Below are 27,677 nucleotides of genomic sequence, written 5' to 3'. Positions count from 1 at the left end.
TTTTTATTGGCCACTCTCCCTTTTAAACATCCTACAGAGCTGACTAGTGTAGAGTTGTACAACAATATATACAGTAAATTACCTATCCAAATGTTAACTAGTCATCCGCATTAGTATAAACAGATTTCACCCAAATTGTTCCAAACTTTATGAAATTTCTTGACACAACCTCTAGACAGGTGGTTTTGTATAATCGCAGGGCTGAAATGACCAGACATTTCCATAAGTTAATTGATGGTGTGGAGGAGGATTTCCATCGCATGACAATGGCCTTGCGTGCATAATAAAGTAGGAGCCAGTGGAGCTACAAGCCCCAGCAAACCTATTTTTACCCTCCATGAAATCCGAAACGTAGTGACTGTCTGAATGTGGTAACCTCATTCCAAAAGGTCTCGACCAGGGTACAGATTTAAAAAATATGTATAAAGTCTACTGCAGGCGTTGCACACATCCAGCAGGAATTTGAAATAGATGGGTATATTTTGTGTCGGCGCATGTGTGTAAAATACACTCTGCGTAATTTTGAACTGGACCAGTCTGTCCCTGACCGAGACCATTTGCGAGAAGGAGCACTCCCATAGGTCTTCCCACTCTTCCCTGTCCATTTCAGGGAAGTCCTCTACCCATTTAGCTTTTAGAGCTTCTATTCACATGTGCAAGTTGGGCAGTAGCATTTTATAAATGCTGGACAACTGCTTGGACATAGACTCTGAAAGATTTGCTAAGGGATGAATCTATGTACTTAGGGTTACTTAGGCATGCATTCAATACTCAATTTGAGCATTCCCAAGTTGCAGAAACCAAAACAGATGTGAGTTGGGGAGGTTTTATTTTGTTTTAGTTCATCAAAGGTTTGTCGTTGGCCCCAAGAACATATTTGGTCCACATATTTTAATACCTTTTTGAGACCCAACTGACTGGGATCAAGTATTAACATAAATAAAATATTTTTCCAAATAGGAAAAAAACACTGCCCTAACAAATAAACGTGTAAACGTCCCAAAATGATATTGGGAAAAAGAAGCTGACAGTACCAATTACCTTAAATACCAAAAGTAAAAAAACAATATGTAAAAATAAGGTACAGCGCTGGGTGAAGAATCTTAATAAAATAAATGATAGTTGTCTAAACAAAATTAACAAATGACAGATAGATAGAAAGAATAACGTGTGGAAATGAACAACTGTGGAGAAAAAATTCCAAACTGTGAATGTAATAATAAAGTCCATAAACTGTGATTGACATCAAGGTAAGAGTTGAATGAGTAAAGAGAAAATTCTTCTTCCACCAAGAGGACACCCAAATAGTGAGTTGTAGTCTCCTTACCACAGGTGGGTGACCATCATCTCAACGATATAATTGGGCACAGGGATTTTAAAGTCTTCCCGAATAGACTCACTTCAAGCATTAGTATAGAGGCAATGACTCCAAAATGAACTCGCTCCAGATAGTAAATTGATGGTTCAGTATCTCATGGAAGGAGAAACAAAAGAAAGTCCCATATGTCCGTGTTCAGAGCGTGATGACGTTCCACTCAGCAAGGCCACACCTACGCGTTTCGTCATCAACAGACTTCTTTTGATGATGAAACGCGTAGGTGTGGCCTTGCTGAGTGGAACGTCATCAAGCTCTGAACACGGAGATACACAGCTACGGAGCCTAGCAGACAGGAGAGGATCCGAGGAGACGCCGCATTCCCTCTATACTTCTACTCACCGCGTTACCTTATCAACATAAGTGTAGGTGCAACTTTATTAGTCGATTAAACCCACTTTTAAACGATATCACGCTATGGGACTTTCTTTTGTTTCTCCTTCCATGAGATACTGAACCATCAATTTACTATCTGGAGCAAGTTCATTTTGGAGTCATTGCCTCTTAGTGGAAGAAGAATTTTCTCTTTACTCATTCAACTCTTACCTTGAGGTCAATCACAGTTTATTGACTTATTACATTCACAGTTTGGAATTTTTTCTTCACAGTTGTTCATTTCCACACGTTATTCTTTCTATCTGTCATTCATTAATTTTGTTTAGATAATTATCATTTATTTTTCATTAATTGGTTTATTAAGATTCTTCACCCAGCGCTGTACCTTATTTTTACACAAAGTATTAACATAAACTCTAAACAGCTTTGGATTAGACCAAAGAGGAGGATTATGTGGTGAAATATGTCCAGGGGGTACATGGTGCAGAGAATTAGCTACTAGCCATGCTTTCATAACCGCTTTCATAGCCATCGTCGGGGGGGGGGGGGGGAGGAAGGTGCACCGGGCCCACGATGGATCAGGTTCTGCAACACCTTGTAAGAACCCAGGCAGGTTGCCTCCAGCACCACAGTGGAATCGGACTCATCAGAAATTAATAAATTATGTGCTTGCGACAACATAGCAGCCAGGAAAAATGTATGGAGATCCGGACAAGCCAGACCTCCTTCTCACCCAGGGTCTTTGCAATACCATCAACTTAAATCTAGGCTGACCATGGTCCCACAGAAAGGAGGTCAAAGTGTTAATGAGGCAAAACACTCTTTTGGGTATGTATCCATACCGGGGAATGTCTGAGAACATACAGAAATACAGGCAAAGTTTCATCTTAAATTGATTTGTCCAATCAGGGATAAGGGGAGATGAGCCCACGTCCTTGCTCTGTTCTTCATAGTTTGTATCAATGGGGCTAGATTTAATGTATAGTAATCAGAAGAGGATGATGAAATGTAAATACCAAGGTATTTCATTTTGTTAGTCCATAGTAAAGGGAGGTTGGGATCCGTTGGAGACTTGGCTGCATCGTCAATTGGTAATATTTGAGATTTGATCCAATTAACCTTGTTAGGCGCATTTAGTGAAACTGTAGAGAATACGTAGGGTCTCACGAAGAAAAGGACCAGGGAGGGTGGTTTTAAGAATGGAATCAGATCGTCTGCAAACCTGGCCAATTTTTCATGAATGGCACCAATTTGGATGCCCCTAACCAGGGTAGCCTTTCTGAGGGCCGTGGCAAGCGGCTCCATCACCAAGGCAAAAAGAGCTGGCGATTAAAAATCAGCCTTGCCTTGTACCTCTCCCGACTGTAAAAGAGGGTGAGAGAACACTGCCCAACTTAAAGAGGAAGTTAACCCTGATGGGTTTTACTTCCTCTTTTTGGGGGTATATGTATGTATGCAAGAACGCAAGGCACCATTGCTTAAAGCCTGCCCAGGCACTCTACCGGCAATACAAAATTGAGCAATTTCCTCTGGATTGTGTGAACCTAGCCTAAGACCCCTTTCACACTGAGGAGTTTTTCAGGTGGAACAGCACTAAAAATAGCGCTGCTATACAGCCTGAAAAACTCCTGCACTGCCTACTCCATGTGAAAGCCTGCGGGCTTTCACACTGAGGCGATGCGCTGGCGGGAGAAAAAAAAATCTCCTGCCAGCAGCATCTTTGGAGCGGTGAGAGGAGCGGCGTGTATACTGCTCCTTCCCATTTAAAACAATGGGAAAATAATGGGAAACCGCTATTTTTAGCGGCGCTATACCGCCACCGTGCCTCCCGCCCCAGTGTGAAAGGGGCCTTATTTCACTTATTCCACTTCTGCTCTGTTCTTTTGCAGTAGCCTTTCAAATGTAGGAAAACCTCAAAACTTTGTTTCAGGGATACCCATACCTGCTGTTTTTTTATCTCACTGGGCTAGACCATACTTGCACTGCATGTCATTTCACCCACATATCTTTGTGCCACGCTAGGATCATAAAGCTTTAAATGACAAGATTGGAGGCCGTTCCTGTTTGCACTGTTTCTGATTATTTAGCCCATGCCAGCCCCCACAAAATTGTACACACAAAGTTCACTTTTAAAAAGTGTCTGGGTGCTGGCCGGATGTAACCTCTTACTAAAGGGGTCAACAACTGAACTAACTAGAGACTTTTTAACACCGAGTTGTGTTCAGGCAGGAGATAAAGAAATTGCCAATGTTTTGCCTATTGCATATAATTAATTGTGCTTAAGATGGTTGGGGGAACCATTTAGACTCATTTCGATGAATACGTTTCAACATGACACAGGCATTGCTACTTAAAAAATAGGGCTACAGTTATAAAACTAAAGTGGGTTGTAAAGTCAAGGTGTTTTTTTTTTTTTTTATAACTTTAATGCATTGTCCATTTAAGGTAAAAAAAAAACTTCCACAAGCTGTTCCTCAACACAACCTCCCCCCCCACCCTGAACACTTGCCCGATGCCTCTGTCGATCCAGCGTTGTGCCTTGCTGCAGCTTTCTTCCTGCTTTCTCAGGCTACACTGAGAGCAGCGGGAGCCATTGGCTGCTGTTAGTCAAATCCTGAGAGGAAGGAGCGGTGGGCATGGGTGAGCTGCACTTTGTGTGTCTATGAATGGCTTGGCTCAGGAGCACACCTGCATGGCTTTCTATGGTGGCACACACAGGAGAGAAGAAGCAGAGAGTGCCAGTAGGGGACTCCAGAAGGGACCGCTCTGTGCAGTGGTAATTATACCTGCTTTACTAAAGAAAAAAAAATTTGACTTTACAACCACTTATTAATTATTTGGTGGCTACTAAACTAAATGAGCAGTTAATCCCTGCAGTGTGCAAAGGGGGATTCTGGTAGTGTTTACATTTTGTATAATTGCTAGCGTGCTTGTTTACGTTTAATTTCTTTTATCCTATACAGTATATGTGTAACAGATTTTCAGAGTGTAATGTTTTTATGACTTTTTCTCTCTGTAGTTCAAAAGTACTGGTAAAAGTTATGTCATTTATGCATTTCCTTTCTGCTCTTTCTGTAGAAGTAGTGATGAAGTTCTTACTGCTGAGGACTGTGAGAATGTTTACCACCTGGTGTATTCTGCACACCGACCAGTAGCTGTTGCAGCAGGGGAATTTCTGTACAAAAAGTAAGTTAATAAAAACACTTTACATTGAGATCACGGGTAAGACCCAGCTGCTGAGTCTGTTTATTTGGAAATCTGCTACTTTTTTGCCGCCTTTTTTTTTTTCTGACTTGGTTACTGACAGTTTGCATATTAGAAACTTTGGGTATTTAAGTTTAATTTCTCCTAATTTTAAACTATTAATATCCTATAAAAATGTAACTGGCAGACAATTTCAGCATGTTTTTCCATATTGGTCTTAGTAGTATGTTGCATATAGAATCTTTGTGCATTGAAAAAGGAGCTGAAAACAGTATTGTAAAGTGATTTGTGAATGTGCAGCAAAAATATTTAAGAAATGGCTTTTTGTTTTTTCCCCCTTCCTAGATTGTTCAGCTGTCGGGAGCCTGAAGATGATGGCATTTTAAAACGAAGGGGAAGGCTTAGCCCAAATACCAATCTTGTCAAGACATTGGTCTTTTTCTTTTTAGAGAGTGAGGTAATGTATTAATCACTGTCTTATAGTCAGTCTTATTTGTTGGCCATTTAAATAAGTTCTAATGTATAAACTTGGCATATTCTTTTTTTGAAAACGGAACACTTATCCTGGAATCACTTGGTTCAGCATGAACTTGATGTTACCTGCAATCCTGCAAGTTTTTCTTGCCTGGTCACTTGAATTGATTTTGAGACCTAATCTCAAATTTACAGGTGTCTGGAAATGTACTACTTTTAACAATTGAACAGAGTAATTTATCTTAACTTCAGACAGAGATTGAAACTACACATGTCAAATTATCTGCATCCATGTTAACCTTGACCATGGGTTTTTAGCTATGGCTGAGGATGAGTTTTGTGTGAGCTTAAATCGCTGGTAGTCTGATCCAGCAGAGTTGGTCAATCAATGCCTCAGCCTCTCACATATCTGATTTGAACCACATATTTGTTGTGCTGACAGGTCTTACTTGTTTCTAACTTTGGGTGTGATACACACCCAAAAATTGTCATCACTGTACACAGTATGTGTGTAGTGTGTCTAGTCTCTCTGCCCTGCTGCCAGACTAAAGTATACAGCATTTGTCAGCTTTGATTAATCAAAGCATGGATTGTTGAGTACTGAGACAGTGTGGGCAGCTGCAGCTCTCAAAATAACAGTCTGAATCCATGTTTAAAAAACACTGCTCAGACAGGTTTATAGGCATAAATATATATTAACATAAAGTTACTTTTTTTGTGCCATTCATCTGCAAATCAAAGGGATGAACTGCAGATGAAGTCAGTAAGGTCCCTTTCACACTGAGGCGCTTTTCATGCGCTTTTGTGCTAAAAATAGCACCTGAAAAGCTCCAGAAAACTGCTTCCCATTCATTTTAATGGATACTTTCACACGGCAATGTGAAAAAAGTCCTACAAGCAGTATCTTTGGAGCATGTTTGGAGCACTTTAAAAAAAAAAAAGGCCCCCAAAAACGCCCCATCCATTGAAATACACAACTGCTTCAAATGCGTCACAAAATTGTTTATTTAATTTTTTTTTTTTGACACTTGACCTTAAAGCGTTTTATGAGCAGGTTTCGAGCGCCTCCGTGTGAAAGTTGTCTTAACCCATTTTCGACGGCTGTACACACATATGCAGCCTGTTGACGGGTGGGCTTTAACACTGAAAGGCTGCATAATTGCGTCCCAAATCTTAACATGTCTGCGCTGACCCTACATCCTCCCCAGCAAGTTTCCGACGGATACCGAAAAGCTCCTTTTGCGCACTTGCGATCTGGAGCTATACAATCATGTGACTGCTGTGATAGGCAGTCACATGTTCAGAATGCCCACCTTCGCCTCCCGGTATTTAGAACATCTTAAAGGGATGGGAGGCGGGTACCTAAGAATGTAAAGGAAAAATAAATCTGCGCTGAAAACCCTTAATAAATAGTAATGAAAAAATTAAACCAAAGTGGGAAATGAGGCAGTGCTGCAACCAAAAAAAATGTAAATCTTCAGTCAAAATTCATAAATAAAAAATTAGTTGCGCTCCCACCAAAAAATAAAATAAGTAATATTGGAAAGGGAGTTATCATATGAACTAAAAAAAAAAAAAAAAACCTTCAACAATAGTGATCATCAAAGTGTCCACACAAAAAACAATAACATATAGGTTCAGAAATACACTCTAAAGGGACATCAATGAAGATTCATTCCAATAGGTGTGTGTGTGTGTGTGTGTGTGTGTGTATGTGTGTGTGTATATATATATATATATATATATATATATATATATGTGTGTGTGTGTGTGTGTGTGTGTGTGTGTGTGTGTGTGTGTGTGTATATGTGTATATATATATATATATATATATATATATATATATATATATATATATATATATATATATATATATATATATATATATATATATATATATATATATATATATATATATAGAAAGTGGACTCCTAAATGGCACAGTCCATGTATGTTAAATTAAATAAAGAAGGACTTGACAGCAGGTGAAAGTATTCGGATGTTCTGTTCATCAAAATAAGGAAAGGCGCTCACCGCCGCTTACCAGATAGATTATATGACGCTGATCAAGATATTCTCCAGCCAAACTAGGATGATCATCTGGGGATTCCTCCTCCAGGGCACATCGTTCACTTTGCACCGAGTTCCGTTTGTGTTGCACTGGATTCCTGCTGCAGTATATTCCTTACAGTTTCATCCGATCGAATCGCCAGTTCAATACGTCATTTAGGCAGAATAAAGAGAAGAGAAGCCTCATGGTTTAGTATAAAAGTTCAAAGGTTTTAATTTAAAAGGCACTGTAAATACACCAGGAGACACGCAGAGATAAAAAAACACACAGCCGTGGCTGACAAACCTATCGGGCCATGCGTGGTGACGTATAGGGTACTGACTCCACCCGACGTGTTTCCCCGTAAAAGAATCCTGTTACGGGGAAACGCGTCGGGTGGAGTCAGTACCCTATACGTCACCACGCACAAGCCGAACGGATTGTCAGCCACGGCTGTGTTTTTTTTTTGCATGTCTCCTGGTGTCTCCTGGTGTATTTGCAGTGCCTTTTGAATAAATACCTTTGAAATTTTATACTACACCATGAGGCTTCTCTTCTCTTTATTCTGCCTAAATGTCGTATTGAACTGGTTTCGATCGGATGAAACTGTAAGGAATATACTGCAGCAGGAATCCAGTGCAACACTAACGGAACTCGGTGCAACGTGAATGGTGTGCCCTGGAGGAGGAATCCCCAGATAATCACCCTGGTTTAGCTGGAGTATATCTTGATCAGCGTCATATGATCTTCTATCTGGTAAGCTGCGGTGAGCGCCTTTCCTTATTTTGATGAACAGAACATCCGAATACTTTCACCTGCTGTCAAGTTTTTCTTTATTTCATTTAACATACATGGACTGTGCCATTTTTCTTTTTATATATACCGATGGGAATGAATCTTCATTGATGTCCCTTTAGAGCAGTGGTTCTCAACCTTCTAATGCCGTGACCCCTTGATAAAATTTCCGAAGTGGTGGGGACCCCTTACAGTAAAATTATTTTCATAGCGTGGGTTAAAAGCACCCAAGGCAAGACTAGTAATTTGCGCCCCTAACCCGTGGACATTTAGCGCTCCCTGAGTGCCTTCCACTCGTACAGTATTAAAACCCCTTATAGTACATTTTAGGATGCACCACTCTTTATCTTTGTTCTCCTTTCTTTCCCTTTCATCTCTCTCTCCTTGTTTTTTTCCCCCCATCCCTCCCTCTAACTGTCTTTCTTGCTCTCTTTTTTTTACTTTCTCTCCTTTTTTTTTTTTTCTTTGTTCTTCCCCCTCTTATCTCCCTTCTTGGGAGAACAGTGTGGGCTTCAGGAACAGCCCAGGCAAATCATCATTTGACCCCCAGGTTGAGAACCACTGCTTTAGAGTGTATTTCTGAACCTATACGTTATTGTTTTTTGTGTGGACTCTTTGATGATCACTATTGTTGAAGGTTTTTTTGAGTTCATATGATCACTCCCTTTCTAATTTTTATTTTTTGGTGGGAGCGCAACTAATTTTTTATTTATAAAAGAGGAAAAAACTGCGCCAACACTAATCAACTAGCACTCACGCTAGATAAATGGTAACATAAATAAACATATAAATCAATCATGTGTAAAATGTCCCAATAAGTAATACTGAGACGAACAGCACCACAGTGAACGTTATAACATCTGTGAGAACCGCCACCACATGGAAAGCCTCTTACCAGAGTAACAAGTATAGACAGCCTTAAAGAGGTATGGTCTCCGTCCGTGGGATCCAGAAGCCCCAGGAATGAATCATCCAAACGTGGGATCGCTACCTCCTTCACAAAAGTGGTCTGTGGACCATAGCATAATACCGTTTTTAAACGTTTATTTTTAAAAGTTGTACTTACAAACATAAATTTGTAAAAGTGTGTAAAAAGATGCCGGCCGGCATTATAGGAGCCCTTCCTCCTTCACATCGAACGCTTGTGACGTCACTGTACGCCGTCCCTGTACAGCGTACAGTGACGTCACAAGCGTTCGATGTGAAGGAGGAAGGGCTCCTATAGTGCCGGCCGGCATCTTTTTACACACTTTTACAAATTTATGTTTGTAAGTACAACTTTTAAAAATAAACGTTTTAAAAACGGTATTATGCTATGGTCCACAGACCACTTTTGTGAAGGAGGTAGCGATCCCACGTTTGGATGATTCATTCCTGGGGCTTCTGGATCCTGTGTTTTAACCCACGGACGGAGACCATACCTCTTTAAGGCTGTCTATACTTGTCACTCTGGTAAGAGGCTTTCCATGTGGTGGCGGTTCTCACAGATGTTATAACGTTCACTGTGGTGCTGTTCGTCTCAGATGTTGACATCAACGAAATGTATTACTTATTGGGACATTTTACACATGATTGATTTATATGTTTATTTATGTTACCATTTATCTAGCTTGAGTTAGCTAGTTGATTAGTGTTGGCGCAGTTTTTTCCTCTTTTGTATCTTATGTGTGTCTACACTGTTTACTGCAGCCTTCTGGTTCAATACTGCTTCATTATTAATTTTTGGTTTGGGTTAGCGCAATTTTCTGTTTTACTATTATTTTTTTATTTATGTATTTTGACTGAACATTTAAGGTTTTTTGGTTGTAGCACTGCCTCATTTTTATCATTTCTTTTTGCATTTTTTTCACTTTGGTGTAATTTTTTCATTACCATTAAATTATTAAGGGTTTTCAGCGCAGATTTATTTTTCCTTTACACTCTTAGGTACCCGCCTCCCATCCCTATACGTTATTGTTTTTTGTGTGGACACTTTGATGATCACTATTGTTGAAGGTTTTTTTTTGAGTTCATATGATAAATCCCTTTCTAATATTTATTTTTTGCTGGGAGCGCAACAAATTTTTTATTGATTTAGGCGGGTACCTAACCATTAAAAAACAAAAAAGGGGGCTAAAAATAAAATGTTCTTCTGTTTAACCCCTTATTAAAAGGGAAGTATGGGCTTGTGGGGAAAAAATTTAAACTTGCCTAAATGGATTCAGCATTGATACAATGTTGCACCTGTCCTCGCCGACTCTGAGACTAAGAACCAAGCAATCAAAGACCGCCAAACGCTCGGTTCTCAGCCTTCAGTGAGCCTTTGACTTTTAGCTTTGCCCCCCCAGCGCTCACTGGTGCTGCTTGCTGAGAGACTGAGCCGGCTGCGAGCCCAGGTGAATACCGACTGTAAAATTGAGATCTTTCCCAAGCCTGGCTTTGCTGAGTGACGTCAGCCGACAGCAGACTTTGGCCCGCTGTCGGCTGAAAACGGGTCACAGGAGTGCTGAATGAACTGCACCTGTTTGGTCCCCAGGAGAAGTATAGCCAGAATAGATTTGGCTATACTTCACCTTTTTAACCATTTGTTTACCCTAATCAACCCTAATTAACACCTTATTTTTCTCCCTTCAACCATTTTCCTGCTGATTTTACTTTGCCTGCTCTGTGTAGTGCTTTTGCACAGAGCAGCCTGGATCATCCTCTTCTCAGGCCCCCCGCACTCCTGGCTCTTTCTTCTTGCTGGGTGCCCCCACAGCATGTAGTCTGCAATGGGAGCACTCAAGCAGGTGCACTCCCGAGCTGCAGCTCTGTGTGTCCATTCACACAGAGCCGCAGCGCAGCCCCCTCGGTCTCCCAATTTGGGCTTCCAGTGCTGCCAAAAGCCAATCAAGACTGAGAGTCCCCTGAAAGGCAAGGCTCTCGTGGACATCACTGGATCGAGAGGTGACTCGGGTAGGTATTGGGGGCTGAGGGGGGCTGCTGCACACAGAAGGTTTTTACCTTCATGTATAGAATGCATGAAGGTAAACCCTGTGCCTTTTTACAACTCCTTTAGCATATATTTACACATTTCCCATAAAAAAAAAAAAAAAAAGGGCAAAATTGTAAATGAACATGATTTCTTTTGTAACTCTTTGTACCGGAATTATAATTGTAGTGTCATGCTAAACAGAAAAAAGTTAGAGAATAAAATGTGCACATTTTATCCGCAGTAACACTTTTTATTTTTTAACCAAAACTGCTACAAAAAAGTGAGTTTTTTTTGTCTAAGGATTGTGAGAAAAAAAAAATCATTGTTGCAAGACAATATCATGAAAAGAAAGCCTTGTTTGTCCTTGAACAATATATGCATTACCTTGTTAACCTAAAAAAAAAATGTTATGTTATATCAGCTCTATAGCAGAAAATTGCTCTTGTCCATAGGGAGTGTACAGGTGTGAGAGGCAAAGTGGTTAAAAAGCATTTTTTTTCTTTTTGCTTAAGCTCCCTTTCTGTACTGTACATATTTAGATGTGTGTGTCTTCTGTGCCAAGACGTAAACTCATTTGCATTTTTGCAATTTTAGCAGTTTTTTTTAAATCATTGAAACTGTATTTATCTCATTTTATAGTTGCATGAACATGCTGCATACCTTGTAGACAGCATGTGGGACTGTGCCACAGAATTGCTAAAGGATTGGGAGTGTATGAATAGCTTGCTGTTGGATGACCCTTTAAATGGCGAGGAGCGTAAGTATTTTTTGGTTGATGCTGCAGAAGGATTTTGAAAATAATTTTTGATCTATTGTAAAACGGCTACTTAAGCTTCCATAATTGTGTAAGGATACAGTCAAAAGAAAAATCTGCGGCAACTTCTAGCCCATAGGAACAATGGAAAATAATTGTATATCTTAATTGTACCGCACGCAGGCAGCGTTATTCATACCCCATGAATTTTAGGCATACATCTTCAGGGGGATCAGTCCCTGGCAAAGCTCTAGAACACGCACCACCCCTATAATCCAACCTTACTCCCTTAGTCCTCCGTTTTGTGCTAGAGCTATCTAGGTTCCAGATATCCCAGACCTGTGAGTTCAATTGGTGGTTTCAAAGGGGTACAAAATAGAGTTGAAGACTCTACTCCCTCAAAGCTTTCTTCGTTCAAATCAACCAAACTGCCCAAGGACTGTTGCATTTTCAGAATGCCCTGAATTATCTTTTGTCGCAGGGAGTTGTTGTGCCAGTACCACAACAATACACGTTCAAAAGATTTCACTCAAAGCCCAAAGAAGCTATTCATCCTGTTCTGGATTTAAGATCCCTTAATGCATTCCTCGAAATCCATATTTTCAAGGTCAGTATCTGCCTCTAAGACAATGGAAGTAAATGGCACCTGTAGACATCCATTCTGCATGTTCCCATATACTTGCCTCATCAGTGCTGTCTGCTTTTGCAGTGACAGGCAACCACTTCCAATTTGTCACGCTTCTGTCAGCCTATCCTCTCCTCCCAGTGTTCACAAAGGCTTTGGCTCTTCTGCTTGCCCTCTTCAGGACTCTGGTCATCCAGGTGACTGGCTGGTAATCATGTGAAAGTCTTTACTTCCCCATCAATATCTTAGAGATCAGAGCACTCGGACTGTACCTTTAAAGGGGCATCCAATGAGGGTGCAGTCAGACAATGCCAGGACGGTGACCTACATCAACCATACTATCACGACAATCATTGTCTAAATCAAGGGGAATGTGTTCTTCCTCTAAATGCCTTCAATCTAATATGCCAAAAATTGGAAATTCTGGATGTGGACAGCCTAGCCTGCAGATTAAAAAATCTAGCAACTACCTCCATTTGTTGCCAGAGCCAGGATTTCTTTAGCTCTAGACTCATTACTTAATAAATCCCATGGTCTCGGTTCAGGCTAGTTTGTCTTCCCTCCAATGTGAATCCTACTTCATCTGCTGAAGAAAATAGAACAAGAGGAGAAAACTGATTCTAATTGCACCATACGGACCCAGAATAACCTGGTACACAGACATACACAGACTTCTGACAGACGACCAGGTCTGTTACCTCATGATCCTTTTACACCATTCTGCTGCTTAGTCTCTAGCTTTAGCGACGTGGCTGTATATTCCTAGATCTTAAATATAAGGTGGGTTTCTGCATTTTGTTTTCCCCTACATTGCTAAAAGCAAGAATAGCTTCTTCTGGGGAAGATCTCTTGTATCTGGGAATACTCTGTGCCTCATATTCTAGTCTTTCTACAAACCGGTCTTAACCAGAACTTGGCCTCAAAGTATGGCCTCAAACCCTTACCTGTGAAAACAACCCATTCAGTTTAAAACAGCAAAGCAAAGCACGTGTGTGTGATTTTTAACTTTTTTTATTAATAATAATAATAATAATAATTATTATTATTATTGGTGATCACATGGCTCCTGATCACATCTACAGTAAAAAATTTATTTGATCCCCTGCTAATTATGTACATTTGCCCACTGACAAAATAATGATCAGTCTATAATTTTTATGGCAGGGTTATTTTACCAGTGAGAGACCACAAAAATATCCAGAAAAATGCATTTAAAAAAAAGTTACAAATTGATTTGCATTTTTAAAAGTGAACTAAGTGTTTGATCCCCTATCAATCGGCAAGATTTCTGTTTCCCATGTGTCTTCTATACAGGCAAGGAGCTGAGATTAGGAGCACTTTCTCCTAAAGATTAAAGCGATCATATTCTAATCTCTCCACCATGGCCAAGACCAAAGAGCTGTCCAAGGATGGCTGGGACAAGATTGTAGACCTACACAAGGCTGGAATGGGCTACAAGACCATAGCCAAGCAGCTTGGTGAGAGGGTGACAACAGATGGTGTGATTATTCGCAAATGGTAGAAACACAAAATATCTGTCAATCTCCCTCGGTCTGGGGCTCCATGCAAGATCTCACCTTGTGGATTTTCGATAATCATGAGAACGGTGAGGAATCAGCCCAGAACTACACAGGAGAAAGGGACGATGGACGGGGGCCATGTACCATCAAATCATGGGTGAGATCTTCCTTCCCTCAGTCAAAACGCATGACTAAGGCAACAAAGGAGTGGCTCAAGAAAAAGCACATTAAGCTACTGGAGTGGCCTAGCCAGTCTCCAGACATTGATCCTATAGAAAATGTGGAGGGAGCTGAAGGTTTGAGTTACCAAACGTCAGCCTCGAAACCTTAGTGAAGCGGAGAGCATCTGCAAAGAGGAGTGGGACAAAATCCCTCCTGAGATGTGTGCAAACCTGGTGGCCAACTACAAGAAATGTCTGACCTCTGTGATGTCAACAAGGTTTTTGCCACCAAGTCATGTTTTGCCAAGGGGTTAAATACTTATTTCACTCATTAAAATGCAAATCAAGTTTATTACTTTTTTCTTTAAAAAGCGTTTTTTTTTGTTTTGTTTTGTTATACTGTCTCTTACTGTTAAAATAAACATTCCAAGAGGCAGGGGGAGAGAGGGAGACATGCACTGATCTCCCCAGTGATTAACTATCTCCCCAGCAATTAACTTGGCCATTGGAGGACTGGCAGGCTGTGCTCCCAGCTTAAAACTGACCACACTGGGATGGATGTGTTTCCATGCCTAGTATAGTCAGTTTACAATAGGAAAGCAGGGGGTAATCACAGAATCACTAGGTATTTCACACAAAGGAAGCACTTCAAAGGAAACGGGTTACATTTTAACACAAGTTCTTGGCACAACCGACACATATCAGGAATATGAAATGTTGGGGTTACCAACAGTTAAAGCACTCCCAAAGGTAAGGTCGCTGCCTTATCAATTTTTTTTTTTTTTTTTTTTTAAAGCCCTCTGCCTTCACTCTGCCTTGTCAGAACCTTTCTTCAAGGGGTATCTCGTACTGTGGTCCCCTTGCAGCACCCTGTGTTTCTTGAGCTCTCATCAGAGAGGGCTTGGTGTGCCAGCTGTGGCACGTGTGCCCTAGGTTTGTCTTCACTGCCCTAGAGTATTTTTAAGATCTACCTCAAGGCTTCTGCTTCAATCAGGTGGACAGATTCCTTGTTTGTCTGGTTCTCTAAACCTTGCAAGGTAACTCCCTGCTTCAAAGTCCACCATTGCACAACGGTTATCAAGTCTGAGTGCAAGAACTTACATTCTGAAATAGAAACCTCCTCCTGCACTTTTTTTTTACATGTCCACTCCACTAGAGCAGTGGGAGTTTCCTTGGCATTTTGGCACCAAACCTCTGTAGCCCAGTTGTACAAGATCCCCACCTGTTCTTCAGTTCATACGTTTTCAAAGTTTTACCAGGTGGGCATCCAGTTTTCTGCTGAAGCAGCTGTCTGAGGTATGGTCTTATGGCCCTTGTTGGGCCTTTTGGCACAGTTTACTTGGCCTCATTGTTGCACACCCTTTCAGTTTGTTGCTTGTGGACTTCTCATGGTGTATAAATACTCTGCCTGTGTCCTGCACTGTACATTTAAGTAAGAGGAATTTTGACTTGGCTGTAAATGCCATATCTTGCAATATACTACATGATCCCCTCCCCCTCCTCTCCATTGTTTTTTTTAGCATTGCTTGGACTGGTGGAGTGGTGTAGGGTTATAGGGGAGGTGTTGTGGGGGTGTATCCCCTAAAGCTTTGCAAATGTCCAGTCACCAGGAGGTACATGCCTTTTAACCTATGGTGTATAAGTACTCTGCCTGTGTCCTATATTTGTACTCTTGGATAGGAATTTACAGGTAAGTTATCTATACTCCATAACTTTTTTTTTTTTTTTTTTCCCCTCTCTGACTAGGAGAAAAAATAACAATTAATCCTTTTCTCCATTCAGCGTTGGAAGAATGTGGGTTTTTTTGAGGGTCCAGTGTGATGGCTATTCACCCTGTTTATGGCTTATATTTGTTAGTGCCTGAGCTGTTTATTACAGCTTGATCTTCGTACTGACCATACAGTATGGAGTATGCTTCCAGCAGAAATGCACAACCTATTACCTGTTAAGTGCCTTGACGCCATTTTAACTCTGCATGGGTGGATACATTTTCTTCCTCAATGACAACACAAAGTAAAAGGAAATCTAAACTGGGGCAGGCAGAAAAACAACTTGATGGATGTCTAAACCCATTCTGACAAAAAAAGTTTTGACTGGAGCTTAAGTTTAAGATCATAGTAAGTAAAATAATTTAGGTCTCACATTCACTGTTATGTTAGTAATATACAGTATGATATCAGTAGTATTACTGTATCTTACAGATTTATATATGGACTTAGTGATTTTAGAATATTTCAGTGTAGTTTAACCACTTGGTGCCCGTGCTATAGCCGAACAATGGTTACAGTGCAGGCTTCCTTTGCCAGGAGGGTGTACGTGGATGCCTGTGGGATTCGGCTAATCACAGATCGGGGTAAAGGGCCAACCACAGCAGGCCCTTTACCACATGATCAGCTGTCGGCAAATTACAGCTAGACACGGAAATAAATGGAAGCCAGTAATTACCCCCCACCACCATGCCATCAGTGTGAAGAAAAGAAGAAAGCCGTTAACCAGTTTCTGTTAAAGGGACATCAGTCCCCTTAGTGCCCATCAGTGTTGCCAATTAATCCCTCATCAGTGAAGGAGGAAAATTGCCTGTTCGTAAAAATTTTATAACCATATGAAAAATGCTTTTGTACTTTTTTTTTTTTTTTTTAGCAAAAAAATTAAAAACCCAGTGGTGATTAAATACCACCAAAAGAAAGCGCCTTTTTGTGTAAAAAATCAAAAAATCCCTGTGTACTGCTACTATCCCTAATTAGACACTGCTACAAATGTTTCCATTTCAAAACATCTTTTATTATCTAGGAGGTAGAGACTGTATTACAAACTGTACCCATCACAGATTGCTGGACATTGTGTAAAAGAGTTTGAGGACTGGCAATTCCTGCTGAAACATAAACTGTATACTGTCTTTTCATGAAATTGTCTATTATCTAATACACCAAGTTTCTTGGTTTTAGGATGTTCAATGACTTTTTTTTTTTTAAATCTTGCATCCCAGAACACAAGATATCTTCATGTCCATTACGATAGTTATGCTGTCACCTGAAGATAATTGGACCTGCCTGTAATGTTGCTGGTTGCTACTGGACCCTGCATAACGGGTATATTGCCTTGTAAACTGGTAACTGGTAGGGTGCTATATGGGTCCAGAAGAGTCGCTCTTTTTTAAAGAGGAAGTAAACCCACCAAAAAAAAAAAAAGTGCCCTGCAAGACAAAGGCATGATGAGCTAGTAGGCATACTTTCTCATTATGTAGTACTTGCCTCCTATCGAAGCCCCCGCAAGTAGTCCACGTTTCCCCCTCTGGCCGCCGACATGTCATCCCGGACTTGCTTCCGGGTATCGCCGCTCCGGCGCTGCAATTGGCTGGAGCCGCGATGACGTCACTCCCACAGGAGCCACCGTTAATGCCATGAAGACTGGAGCAACGGCACATATGTGCCATTACTTCAGTTTGCCCAGTGCGCATGTGCTGATGCAGACATGGGGATATCTCCTAAACCATGCAGGTTTAGGAGATCTCATGGGTAGCTACAGGTAAGCCTTAATATAGGTTTACCTGTAGCATAAAGTTAAAAAGAGGGTTTGGACCCCTTGGTTTGCAGGCCTTCGCAGAGGTTTGAGAGGTGGAGATTGCGGAGTGGGTCAGTAATATAGTGGCTCAAGGCTACAAGCTTGAATTTTAGAGCTTCCCTATTCACACTTTAGGCTTTCAAATATTTATTTGAATCCTCAGATTTGCTGTTCCTATCTTCTATCTCAAGAAGTGATTGTTCCTATTCCAGAGGACGAAGGGTTTTGCGGTTTATGCTTAAACCTTTTTACAGTTCTGAAACCAAATGGTGGGGATCATCCCATTTTGGATCTCAAGAGACTTTAAGTTTCTGTGAGTTTAGTCGCTCCATAAAGAATTAATGCAGTTAATAGCGACTTCTCTCCAGCAGAGAGATTCCTGGCATCAGTAGATATCAGTGATGCTTGCATGCGTGTTCAGATTTTTAATTTTTTTTTTTTGCTTCACCAAAGTTTTATATGGTTTATGGTGGAGGCCTACCATATCAGTTTGTGGCCCTGCTATTTGACCTGTCCACAACTTCCAGAGTGTTCACTAAGGTTCTTTCTCTGGTTCTATGCTTTCTGGATACCCTGGATACCCCTGTTATAGGATATTTGGGTGACTTACTTCTGAGGGAGCACTCCACTTTTTTGTTGTTGACCAATGTATCTCACACAGTGCACACTCTGGAGAGGGTTAGATGGTTTCTGAATTTGTCTTAGTCAGCCTTGTCCTCTAATCCAGATGTTGGGATATTTTGGCCTGACCCTGAAATACCATCCAAGTTCCTTCTTCTGGACAAATATAATTTTTTCTCTGAGGGCTCAGGTGGATTTGCTCAAGTCTGACAAATACCTTGGTTTACTTTGCATCAGGGTTCTGGGAAAGATTGTAGCTCCCCTCATGGCAATGCCCTTTTCCCAGTTTCATTTTAGGCCCATTAAACAATGTCTTGGGAGTGTTAAAGGTTAGCTTTCAGTATCAATGGTCCTCTTTCAGAGACCCGCTTCTTCTCATTCTTTGGTGCGTACCTTTGCACATGGACTTCCTTGGGGTCTGTAAACTTATTGTCGTGTTGCCATCCCCTCATTCAGTGCTTGACATCCCTATCATAATGGATATGAAGAAGCCTTATGTCATGGGATGGATACAGGGATTCCTCCCCTTTTCCTTTATTCTATGGCTTACTACAAAACTGAAGCTATACCTAGATGGGATTTCCTCCTCCTTCTTTTTTTTTTTTCTGTCAGTGTCCAAGTTCAGTCGCCTGAAAGTGGCAGCATAACCCTATTGAAATGAATATGAAAATGCTCTTTGATGCATTTCAAGAATTTTTATTTTTTACAGATAAACCAAAAATCCATTTATTTTTCATCAAAAAGAAAAAGTACTGGCAGCAAAGTTTGTCGAATTTGGTATAGTGAAACATGTTATTGCATATGTGTTGTTTCACCATAATGTTTTAATATATGGACTTTTTAATTTTTTTGTAGCACTCACAGATCGGCAAGAAAGTGCGCTAATTGAAATAATGCTCTGTACAATTCGACAAGCTGCTGAATGCCATCCTCCAGTTGGTAGAGGAACTGGGAAAAGGGTAATTCTGAAAACGAAATGCTACTTGTTCTGATGCTTTTTTTTTTTTTTTAAATATAAATGAGCTGTGATTTAAAATGTATCTAAATCCAAGAATAGAAATGTAATATATGGCAGCTCTTGGGAAAGGGTGACAACACCATCGGAATTTCTGATGGAAAAAAATCTGACAGACCCTTTTCCATTGGAAATTCCGACCGGGTGTATGCCCCATCCGATTTTTTTTTTCATCTGAAATTTCAAAGAATTCCGTCAGCGTTTAGATTATTATTAGTTTGCTCCAATGGAATTCCGTCTGAATTCCCATGTGATTTTGGCTGGTCAAAAGTCCAACCGTGTGTAAGGGGCATTACTCACTGTACTCCATCTGTGGAAGAACAGGGTTTTCACATTGGGCTGCTTACTCTTATTTGGATTACAGAATGCCTTCCCATGCCTCATTTCTGAAACAACATTTGGGAGATGTTCTGTAGTCTACAGAAGAGAGCTGGGCACTGAAATCTGTGCAATACACACACAGGTTATAAGATTTTAGGCATTCACTGGATTTCTAGCAGGGTAAAAAACAAAATGATTTGCTTCTCATTTTTTGAAGGAGACAGGATTCAGAAACATTGGAGGGACGCGCACGTATGTCGCCTCCCACCGCTGCTTCCAGTAGCTCATGAGCCGCAGGCTAATTAAGTAGTTTATGGCAAATGGCATTATCCATAACCCCAGTAAACCAGTTGCAAAAAAAGTGTGTGTGTGTGTTGCAGTCAAGTTTTTGTAGTTTCCCTGAAATGATAAATTGAAATTCAGTCTAGTCCAGAAAAGCCATTTTATATAACCAATATTTTTCTTTTTTTAATTTAGGTGTTGACTGCAAAGGAAAAGAAAGCCCAGTTAGATGACAAAACACGGCTTACAGAGCTCTTTGCAGTATCCCTTCCTCAGCTGTTGGCAAAAGTGTGTATTCCTGTCATGTGTTAAAATGTAAAAACTCTTATCTTGTTAAACTTAAATCTTTTTCTTAGTAATTATGTAGTGTTTAAATGGTTATTCTCAATTTTATGTGCAGTGGTTCAGGCACATTGTAGTCGGAGACCAGTAATGCTTTGTTTTGTTTATATTCTCTGGTGTTGCTTCTAGGGATTCATACAGTTTCCTAATTTAGCTTTCTGATTCCACAAGGTTTTTAATTTTCACCCAGGAACCGTTCTTCAGGCTGCAATGGGTTCAGTCACTCTGTTTTGATTTATCTGCTATCTTTTTTAGCCAATGAATTTGCCAATATTTCCTTTCCAGAACTCACATCTTTGCCTACTGTGGCTGAGGAGACTTGTTTTGTATCCCATTAAATCAAATATGTAAACAGAAAATCAATTGTATGGTGATTTAAACTGGTTTTATAAATCCACCACTTGCTAAACCCAGTACATTATCATAGACAAAGATCATGAACAAGGAGGAAAGCATAGTTTGTGTACCCTCTGTTTTCCCAGTGCTGTTTATGATGGACATGGGTAGTGTACATTTGCTTGGTTTTCCTAACAGTAGGTCTATCGTCTTTGCTAGAGTAGATGCTTTCCACGAGTCTAACGACATTATGTAAAAAATAAGGTAAAAACCACAAATTTTATAAAATTGTTTTTTCTTTTAATAGTATTCAGTAGATGCAGAAAAAGTGACGAATCTTCTGCACCTACCGCAGTTTTTTGATTTGGAAATTTATACAACGGGACGTTTGGAAAAGGTAACTATGATATGAGCAGACATAATTTGCATGCTGCACAATTCATTCTTTTTGACATGCATTGTATAAATAAAAAAATTTGCAATCCGAAGACGGATTGTGTGTGTGTGTCTGTCTGTCTGTGTGTGTCTGTCTGTGTATAGAGATTTTATAGAGAGATGTTATATATATATATATATATATATATATATATATATATATATATATATATATATATATATATAATGTGTGTAACTTTATTTTTTTTCCTCTTTTAAAGCATTTAGAGTCATTATTGCGACAAATACGGAATATTGTAGAAAAGCACACAGATACAGATGTTTTGGAAGCCTGTTCTAAAACCTACCATGCACTTTGCAATGAAGAGTTTACAATATATAACAGAGTGGACATTGCGAAGAGCCAGTTAATTGATGAACTGGCAGATAAATTCAATCGCCTTCTTGAGGACTTCTTGCAAGAGGTTAGTGGGGATTTATTTCAAATGTGTCATCTTTCCATATTAAGTTTCAATTAAATGTATATGAACCCTTAGGCCTTGTTCACACAATGTGCAGAGGTGTGGGGTTTTCTGTATGCATTCCGCAAGGGCACCACAACACTGGTATCGCGTGCAGATTTTTTTATGTGCAGTTTTCTGCACGCAAAAAAAAAATAACATGGCATCAACACTGTTGTGTGAACGGACACATAACCGACACACATGAAAACTGATGTAAACTGATATGATACTGTTGCAGCTTTTCCTTCGGGTTTTCATGCACGTATGGTGTGAACAAGTTTTTTTTAAAGTCCAAATCTAGTAGGAACGTAACCACCCCCCCCACCCCAAATGATCACTGGGTTGACAAAAAAAATAAACCCTTGCCTAAAGATGCATTTGAATGATAGTCCAGATACAGGTTCTTCTCATGGTTTACTTCCTGGAGGGACCCTTCTTCCAGATGTCCATATCACTGCCTGTGCGAAGTGGACAATTCTCATTGGCGGGTGGAGGGGTTCTGGTAAGATCCTGAGGACAGATGTTGGACCCGTAGCAGTGAAGGGGACCAGCCACCGATGCCTTACAAGCATTGATGAATTGGCAGTCCATGTCTGAGGAAACTGCATCATTCTTTTTCTACTTGTTGAGAATTTTTAACAACCTTAATGCCTATAGCCTGAACCCAGATACCCTTTAAAAAAGGGTAGTCCAGTTGTGCACCTGAATTATGGTGGCGTTCAAAAGCTTAGATATGTCTTGGTGTGGTTATTGGTCCTCTAGAAATGGTAGTCATGGAGTAGCAATGGATCATGGAATCTCTAGTAAGAATGATGTATGCAGTTTTTATTTTTTTAAGTATACTTATTAAATTTTATATTTTGTCTGAATACTCTTTGGAACGTAGATTTTTGTTTATAGTGTTACTCTGATAATTCCTTTGCAGGAAGAGGAGCCAGATGAAGAGGACGCATACCAAGTGCTGTCCACACTAAAGCGAATAACTGCTTTCCACAAGTAAGAGGTTTTTCTTTAAAAAATAAAATTAAAAAAATGTATTGTATAGATCTGTTATTGCATAGATTCTCTTCAGAATAGTTTCTCTTGACTTGGTTCACAATGCTGCAATACAATTTTGATACAATTTTCGGTGCAATTATGTAGTGCAACTTTGTCACTTTGAATATTCTGTTGGGCCAAATCTCACTGAATATCGCACCAGAACCCTTTAAAACTTTGCATTGATTACAACGGGGAATAGAATAGAATGTTTCCCTTGTCGAGCAACTTTGCTACTCAAGTCGCACTAGTGTGAACCAGCGCTTAGTAATATGATGCAGTAATATGATGCAGTAATATGACTGGTGGTGGGCTGGGTTTTGGATTTGTGACCTTTACATTCTGGACACAGCAAGACTGATAAAACAGGATGCATTTTGTTAATTTTTGAAATTCATGTATGTGCTTCATTGTGAACTACTTGTTTGCAGATGACTATACATTTTTTATGCAAATTCCCCATCTCAATCGAGTAGAAATTTCCCACTTTCTCATACCCAGTAATATGTAGCAACCAACATACCATACCGTCTTTTGTTACACCGCAATCATCATCGGACAAAAAACAGTGGGTCTATCCTTTATAAAGTGGTATTAAACCCAAAAAGCAAACATTTATTATATTGCAGCTTACCAATTCTTGGATGTGGTGGCTGCATTTATTCATTTTTTTTAAGGCTTTCTTTTAAATCTTTTAAATGTCTTTATTTCTTCTGAGAAATCCTCACTTCCTGTTCTTCTGTCTGTAACTCCACACAATAATGTAAGGGTTTCTCCCTGGTGTGGAGTGTCGCGCTCGCCCCCTCCCTTGAGGGGACTAGCAGGAGAGTCATGACACCCATTAACACGCGGCTCCTTTCTCTATCTGCAACGTAGAGAGCGTCCTGACTCTCCTGCTCGCCCCCTCAAGGGAGGGGACGAGCACGACACTCCGCACCAGGGAGAAAGCCTTGCATTACTGTGTGGAGTTAGAAGAACAGGAAGTGAGGATTTCCCAGAAGAAATAAGGACATTTAGAAGCAAAATCGAAAGATGAGGTAAGTGAAGAAGGACTGCACTAAGGTAAAGGAAGCTATTTAGGGAAAACATTTTTTACCTTTACAACTCTTTTAAGGTGTCTCTGTTGCTCCTTAATTCCAAGTATAGGCACTTCTACTACAGGGGGTGCTTCTCACCAGATCACCAGGCAAAAACAGAGGGAAAAAGCCAAAAAAAAATAAAACTAATGCAGATTCTCTCACCTTTCGTAGTGTTGTTTTTTTTTTTTTTTTTTTTAATACCAGTTTAACTACTTGCCTACTGGGCACTTTTACCCCCTTTTATCTTTTAAATGCAATAAAAAAAAATGGGTCCAATATAAAATATAATTTTAAATTTTTACGCACACTATATCTATTTAAATATAGATACAGTATGGAGTTTGTATATAATAAAGTGTTTATTTTTTTTTATTATATATTATACACAATTTCTTTTGTATGTTTTTTGTTTCTTCCTGGAGAATAAAATGGTGATTGTTGCATTGACGTTTGTGCAGCTATTCATCAAGTAGTGTATGACTGACTAGTATTTGTATTTCGTGCAAACTAACGCAATATTATACCCAAATTTAAAAGATAAAAGTTGCGTAAATGGGTACCAAACATGTCAAACCTTCAAACTGTGCATGCTTTATAAATCATACACCTTCACATCTCCATTAAAGTGGATATGGAGGCTCTGGACCACTTCTATCTGAATGCCCTTTTCTAGCTATAGATAACAATATTAGGTTTGGTTTTAACCCCCTGTAAGAAATGATCTTCAAGAACATAGTCTTAAATCAAAGAACCTTCTATTGCTCGGTCTCCCTCCAATTTTTTTTACTGCCGCGGCTTTGTGTCGGAGTGGCTACTTTTTGTTCTTTATGGTTTTACTGTATGTAGAAACATGGCCACCCTCTCCTGCTTGCTGCTAAGAACTATGGGATTTGTAGTGTGCATATGACTGCAACTAATGTGCACTGCTCACACACTCAAATCTGTGGGGAAAAATTGAGCGTTCGGACCTCACAGTGAACATAAGGAGGGTAAGAAATTATTTAATGAAAAAGCATTACAGGGTCATTAAAGCGGAGCTCGACCCTGTCCCACGGTCCAGCAATGCGGGCGCACGAAGCCCCGCTCCTCTACCCCTCGCTGCCATTCTAACTATGGGTGCCCAGCTGTGCATTCACTTTGCATGCGTGAGCCACGCTGCACGTTGTGAATGGCCAGGCAATCTTCTGTGATGTGTCCCAGAAGATTGCAGGAAGTGGAAGCTGGGTGCCTGTAAAAATAGGGTTATGAATTATTTGTGGAGAATAAATTAATTTTCTTTATCGTACATCACGGGACACAGTCTTAGTCATTACTGTGGGTTATATGTTCCACCTTCAGGTGCTGGACACTGGTGTAATCAATTAGAACAGGAAGTTCCCTCCCTATATAACCCTCCCATACTGGGAGTACCTCAGTTTTTTCATCCATGTCTAAAGTGTTGGGACAGCTCACAGAATGAGCTATCAGCCCTGTTAGACGTTGCAGCCTCCCCCCAACATTGCAGTCACTCTGCATATGTTTTGTTGCACTGCATTGCTTTTTTTTGGTCTTTAAGAGGTTAACTGCTATATTCATAGCATCCTCACAAGCATGAAACAGCCTAGACGGCCAGAGCTTCTGTCTTCATAAGGTCCTCATCCTGGTGTTGGCTTCAGGCTAACCAAATGCACAACTGGGGGATGCACAGTTGCTGGTGCACATGGCTAACGTGGCAGGTTGCGGAGACGCACATCTGCAGAGCATAACTGCCTCTTTTACCAGTCCGCATGTTTGCAATGAGTTTGGAATATTCAAAATGCATGTGGGGTAAAAACAAGTAACAGCATGTTTTTTTGTTGATCACATAAAAATACATGTTTTTTGTTGGTATGATTTTACATGGTCACATTAGGATGGTTAATCACATCAAAGTGCCTAAAATCGCATAAAAATGTTTAAATGCATAAGGAGGCTGGATTATACATGGTTACCTGATAACCCGAAGCCTTGATTACCAAAGGATATTTGGTCACACAGAGAGGCTTGTTTCCACAGGAATGCCTAAAATCGCATAAAAATGCTTAAGTGCTTAAAGATGCGGGATCACACATGGTAACCCGAGTCCTTGATTACCCAAGGATATTTGGTCACATAAAGAGGCTTGTTTCCACAGGAATGCCTGAGGTCGCATAAAGATGCTGGAGTGCATAAAGATGCGGGATCACACATGGTTACATGATCACCCGAGTCCTGGATTACCCAGGCATAGTTGGTCACACATAGAGGTGGTGTCCGCAGAAATGCCTAAAATCGCATAAAATGCTTGATTGCATAAAGATGCTGCATCACACAGGGGTGCTCGGTCATACAAGAGTCCTTGGTCACACAAGGGTACTTGTCCGCACAGGGGTGCTAAAAATGCATAAGATGTTTGAATGCATTAAAAATGCTGAATCGCATAAGGAGGCATGTTTGCCTAAATTTTGCACGGTTGCTTAATGAGGCATGATAATTAGGTTTCCTTAATTATACAGGATTCCTTGGGCTTACATAGGAAAACGTGTCTGCAGGGGTACATGTTGCACAATGCTGCATAACACGTTCAGAGCGCATACTTGCTTGCAAGAGACTTGTTCATAGCTCACATGCTATATATATATATATATATATATATATATATATATATATATAATGTGTGTGTGTGTGTGTGTGTGTGTGTATACAGCACACCCCCTTTTTTTTTTGTGTGTGTTTTGCCTAAAACATATTTTGTATAAATTCATGCTTCCATGATCACACGCCTCCATGAGCACACGCTTCCATAGAGGCATATGGCTTTAAAGCTTGCCATTTGCATATGTGTGTATTTACATGGGACTGCAGAGGTTGTCTGCATTTCGCAGGGGATCAGCACTGTCTCCAGTTGGTGGCTTACCCCTTGGGTTAACCTCCGTGCCTGGGTTAATAGGGTGCTAGGGCCCGCCTCTAGCAGATCTGAAGGCCCAGGGTATAGCAGTAATGGCATACCGAAGCAAACTCCTTCTGACGGATTAGTCAGTAGCATGGCTGGACCTAGGGGAGTCCAGCATGGTTAAGTATCTGGAACTCCTGGGTTAGGATCCCAGTCTAGAAGCACATTCTTTCATTAACAAGAATAGCCCAAAAGGAGAGTTTTTGGCCTCAGACAGGATCATCGCTATAAAAAAGCTGGTCTATGTGTTCACGCCAAGGAACAGTTCCTTACGTTTTACCTTTTGCTCAACGTGCTAGGGAATATGCCGGCTTCATTCAAGACCGTTCCCTATGCTCGGTTTTATTCAAGGCTGATATAAACATTATTCTGTCGGCCTGGAACGAGTGGATCCTAACCTTGCATTATCCAAGGAGTCTGGTCCCAGGGATATGATGGAATTTCAGTTGATGGTTCTTAACTAAATGTTAGAAGGGAAGATCCTTCATGCCCGTTACCTGGAAGAGACCACGGCCCAGGGGAGGTGGTCAAGCTCCAAGTGAGTCTTATCCGTCAGCTTTCTAGAGCTACTGATGGAGCATTTTACTTAAGGTCCTGAAACTTTAGGTTACAGCTTTGTTCTGTCAGAATACAATCTGACAATGCCTCTCTAGTGGTTTACTTGGTTTACCAGGGAGGAGCTTGGCCCTTGCCTAGTTTGCCAATCTTGCATTCATGAAATGACAATTGTCAGACGATCCGCTGGAACCGTCAACAAGTATGTCCGGGAGATTGACCTCTACACCCCGACTTTTTTTCTGACCAAATGTCACACAAACAGTACCCTGTGCAGGTTCAACAAGAGATTGAACAGCTGTGTGTTAAGGACAAGGGATCCACCCACATGTGGGACAGATGTGTTAAGTGATCCTGGGGGACCAGTTGTCACTGGTTTATGTGTGTCTCACCCCAGTGCAGCGACTTTCGTGGCTTCCATGCTACATCAG

At 40.5% G+C, this 27,677-nt stretch overlaps 1 protein-coding gene across 1 annotated transcript in view; it reads left to right on the top strand.

Annotated features, from left to right (window-relative positions):
* Positions 1-27,677, top strand: part of STAG2 (stromal antigen 2) — a 120,837-nt gene that overhangs the window by 56,608 nt on the left and 36,552 nt on the right. The window contains exons 14-21 of the mRNA XM_040323928.1: positions 4,790-4,897; positions 5,261-5,372; positions 11,827-11,944; positions 19,285-19,388; positions 20,243-20,335; positions 21,033-21,122; positions 21,382-21,585; positions 22,550-22,620. Of these exons, the coding sequence (XP_040179862.1) occupies positions 4,790-4,897; positions 5,261-5,372; positions 11,827-11,944; positions 19,285-19,388; positions 20,243-20,335; positions 21,033-21,122; positions 21,382-21,585; positions 22,550-22,620 (900 nt within the window). The remainder of the gene's footprint in view (positions 1-4,789; positions 4,898-5,260; positions 5,373-11,826; positions 11,945-19,284; positions 19,389-20,242; positions 20,336-21,032; positions 21,123-21,381; positions 21,586-22,549; positions 22,621-27,677) is intronic.

Source organism: Rana temporaria, chromosome 9 (genome assembly GCF_905171775.1).
Source record: "Rana temporaria chromosome 9, aRanTem1.1, whole genome shotgun sequence".
In the NCBI taxonomy this organism is placed as follows: domain Eukaryota; kingdom Metazoa; phylum Chordata; class Amphibia; order Anura; family Ranidae; genus Rana; species Rana temporaria.
Note: the sequence above shows the minus strand (reverse complement) of the source record. Positions and strands in the feature narration are given on the sequence as shown.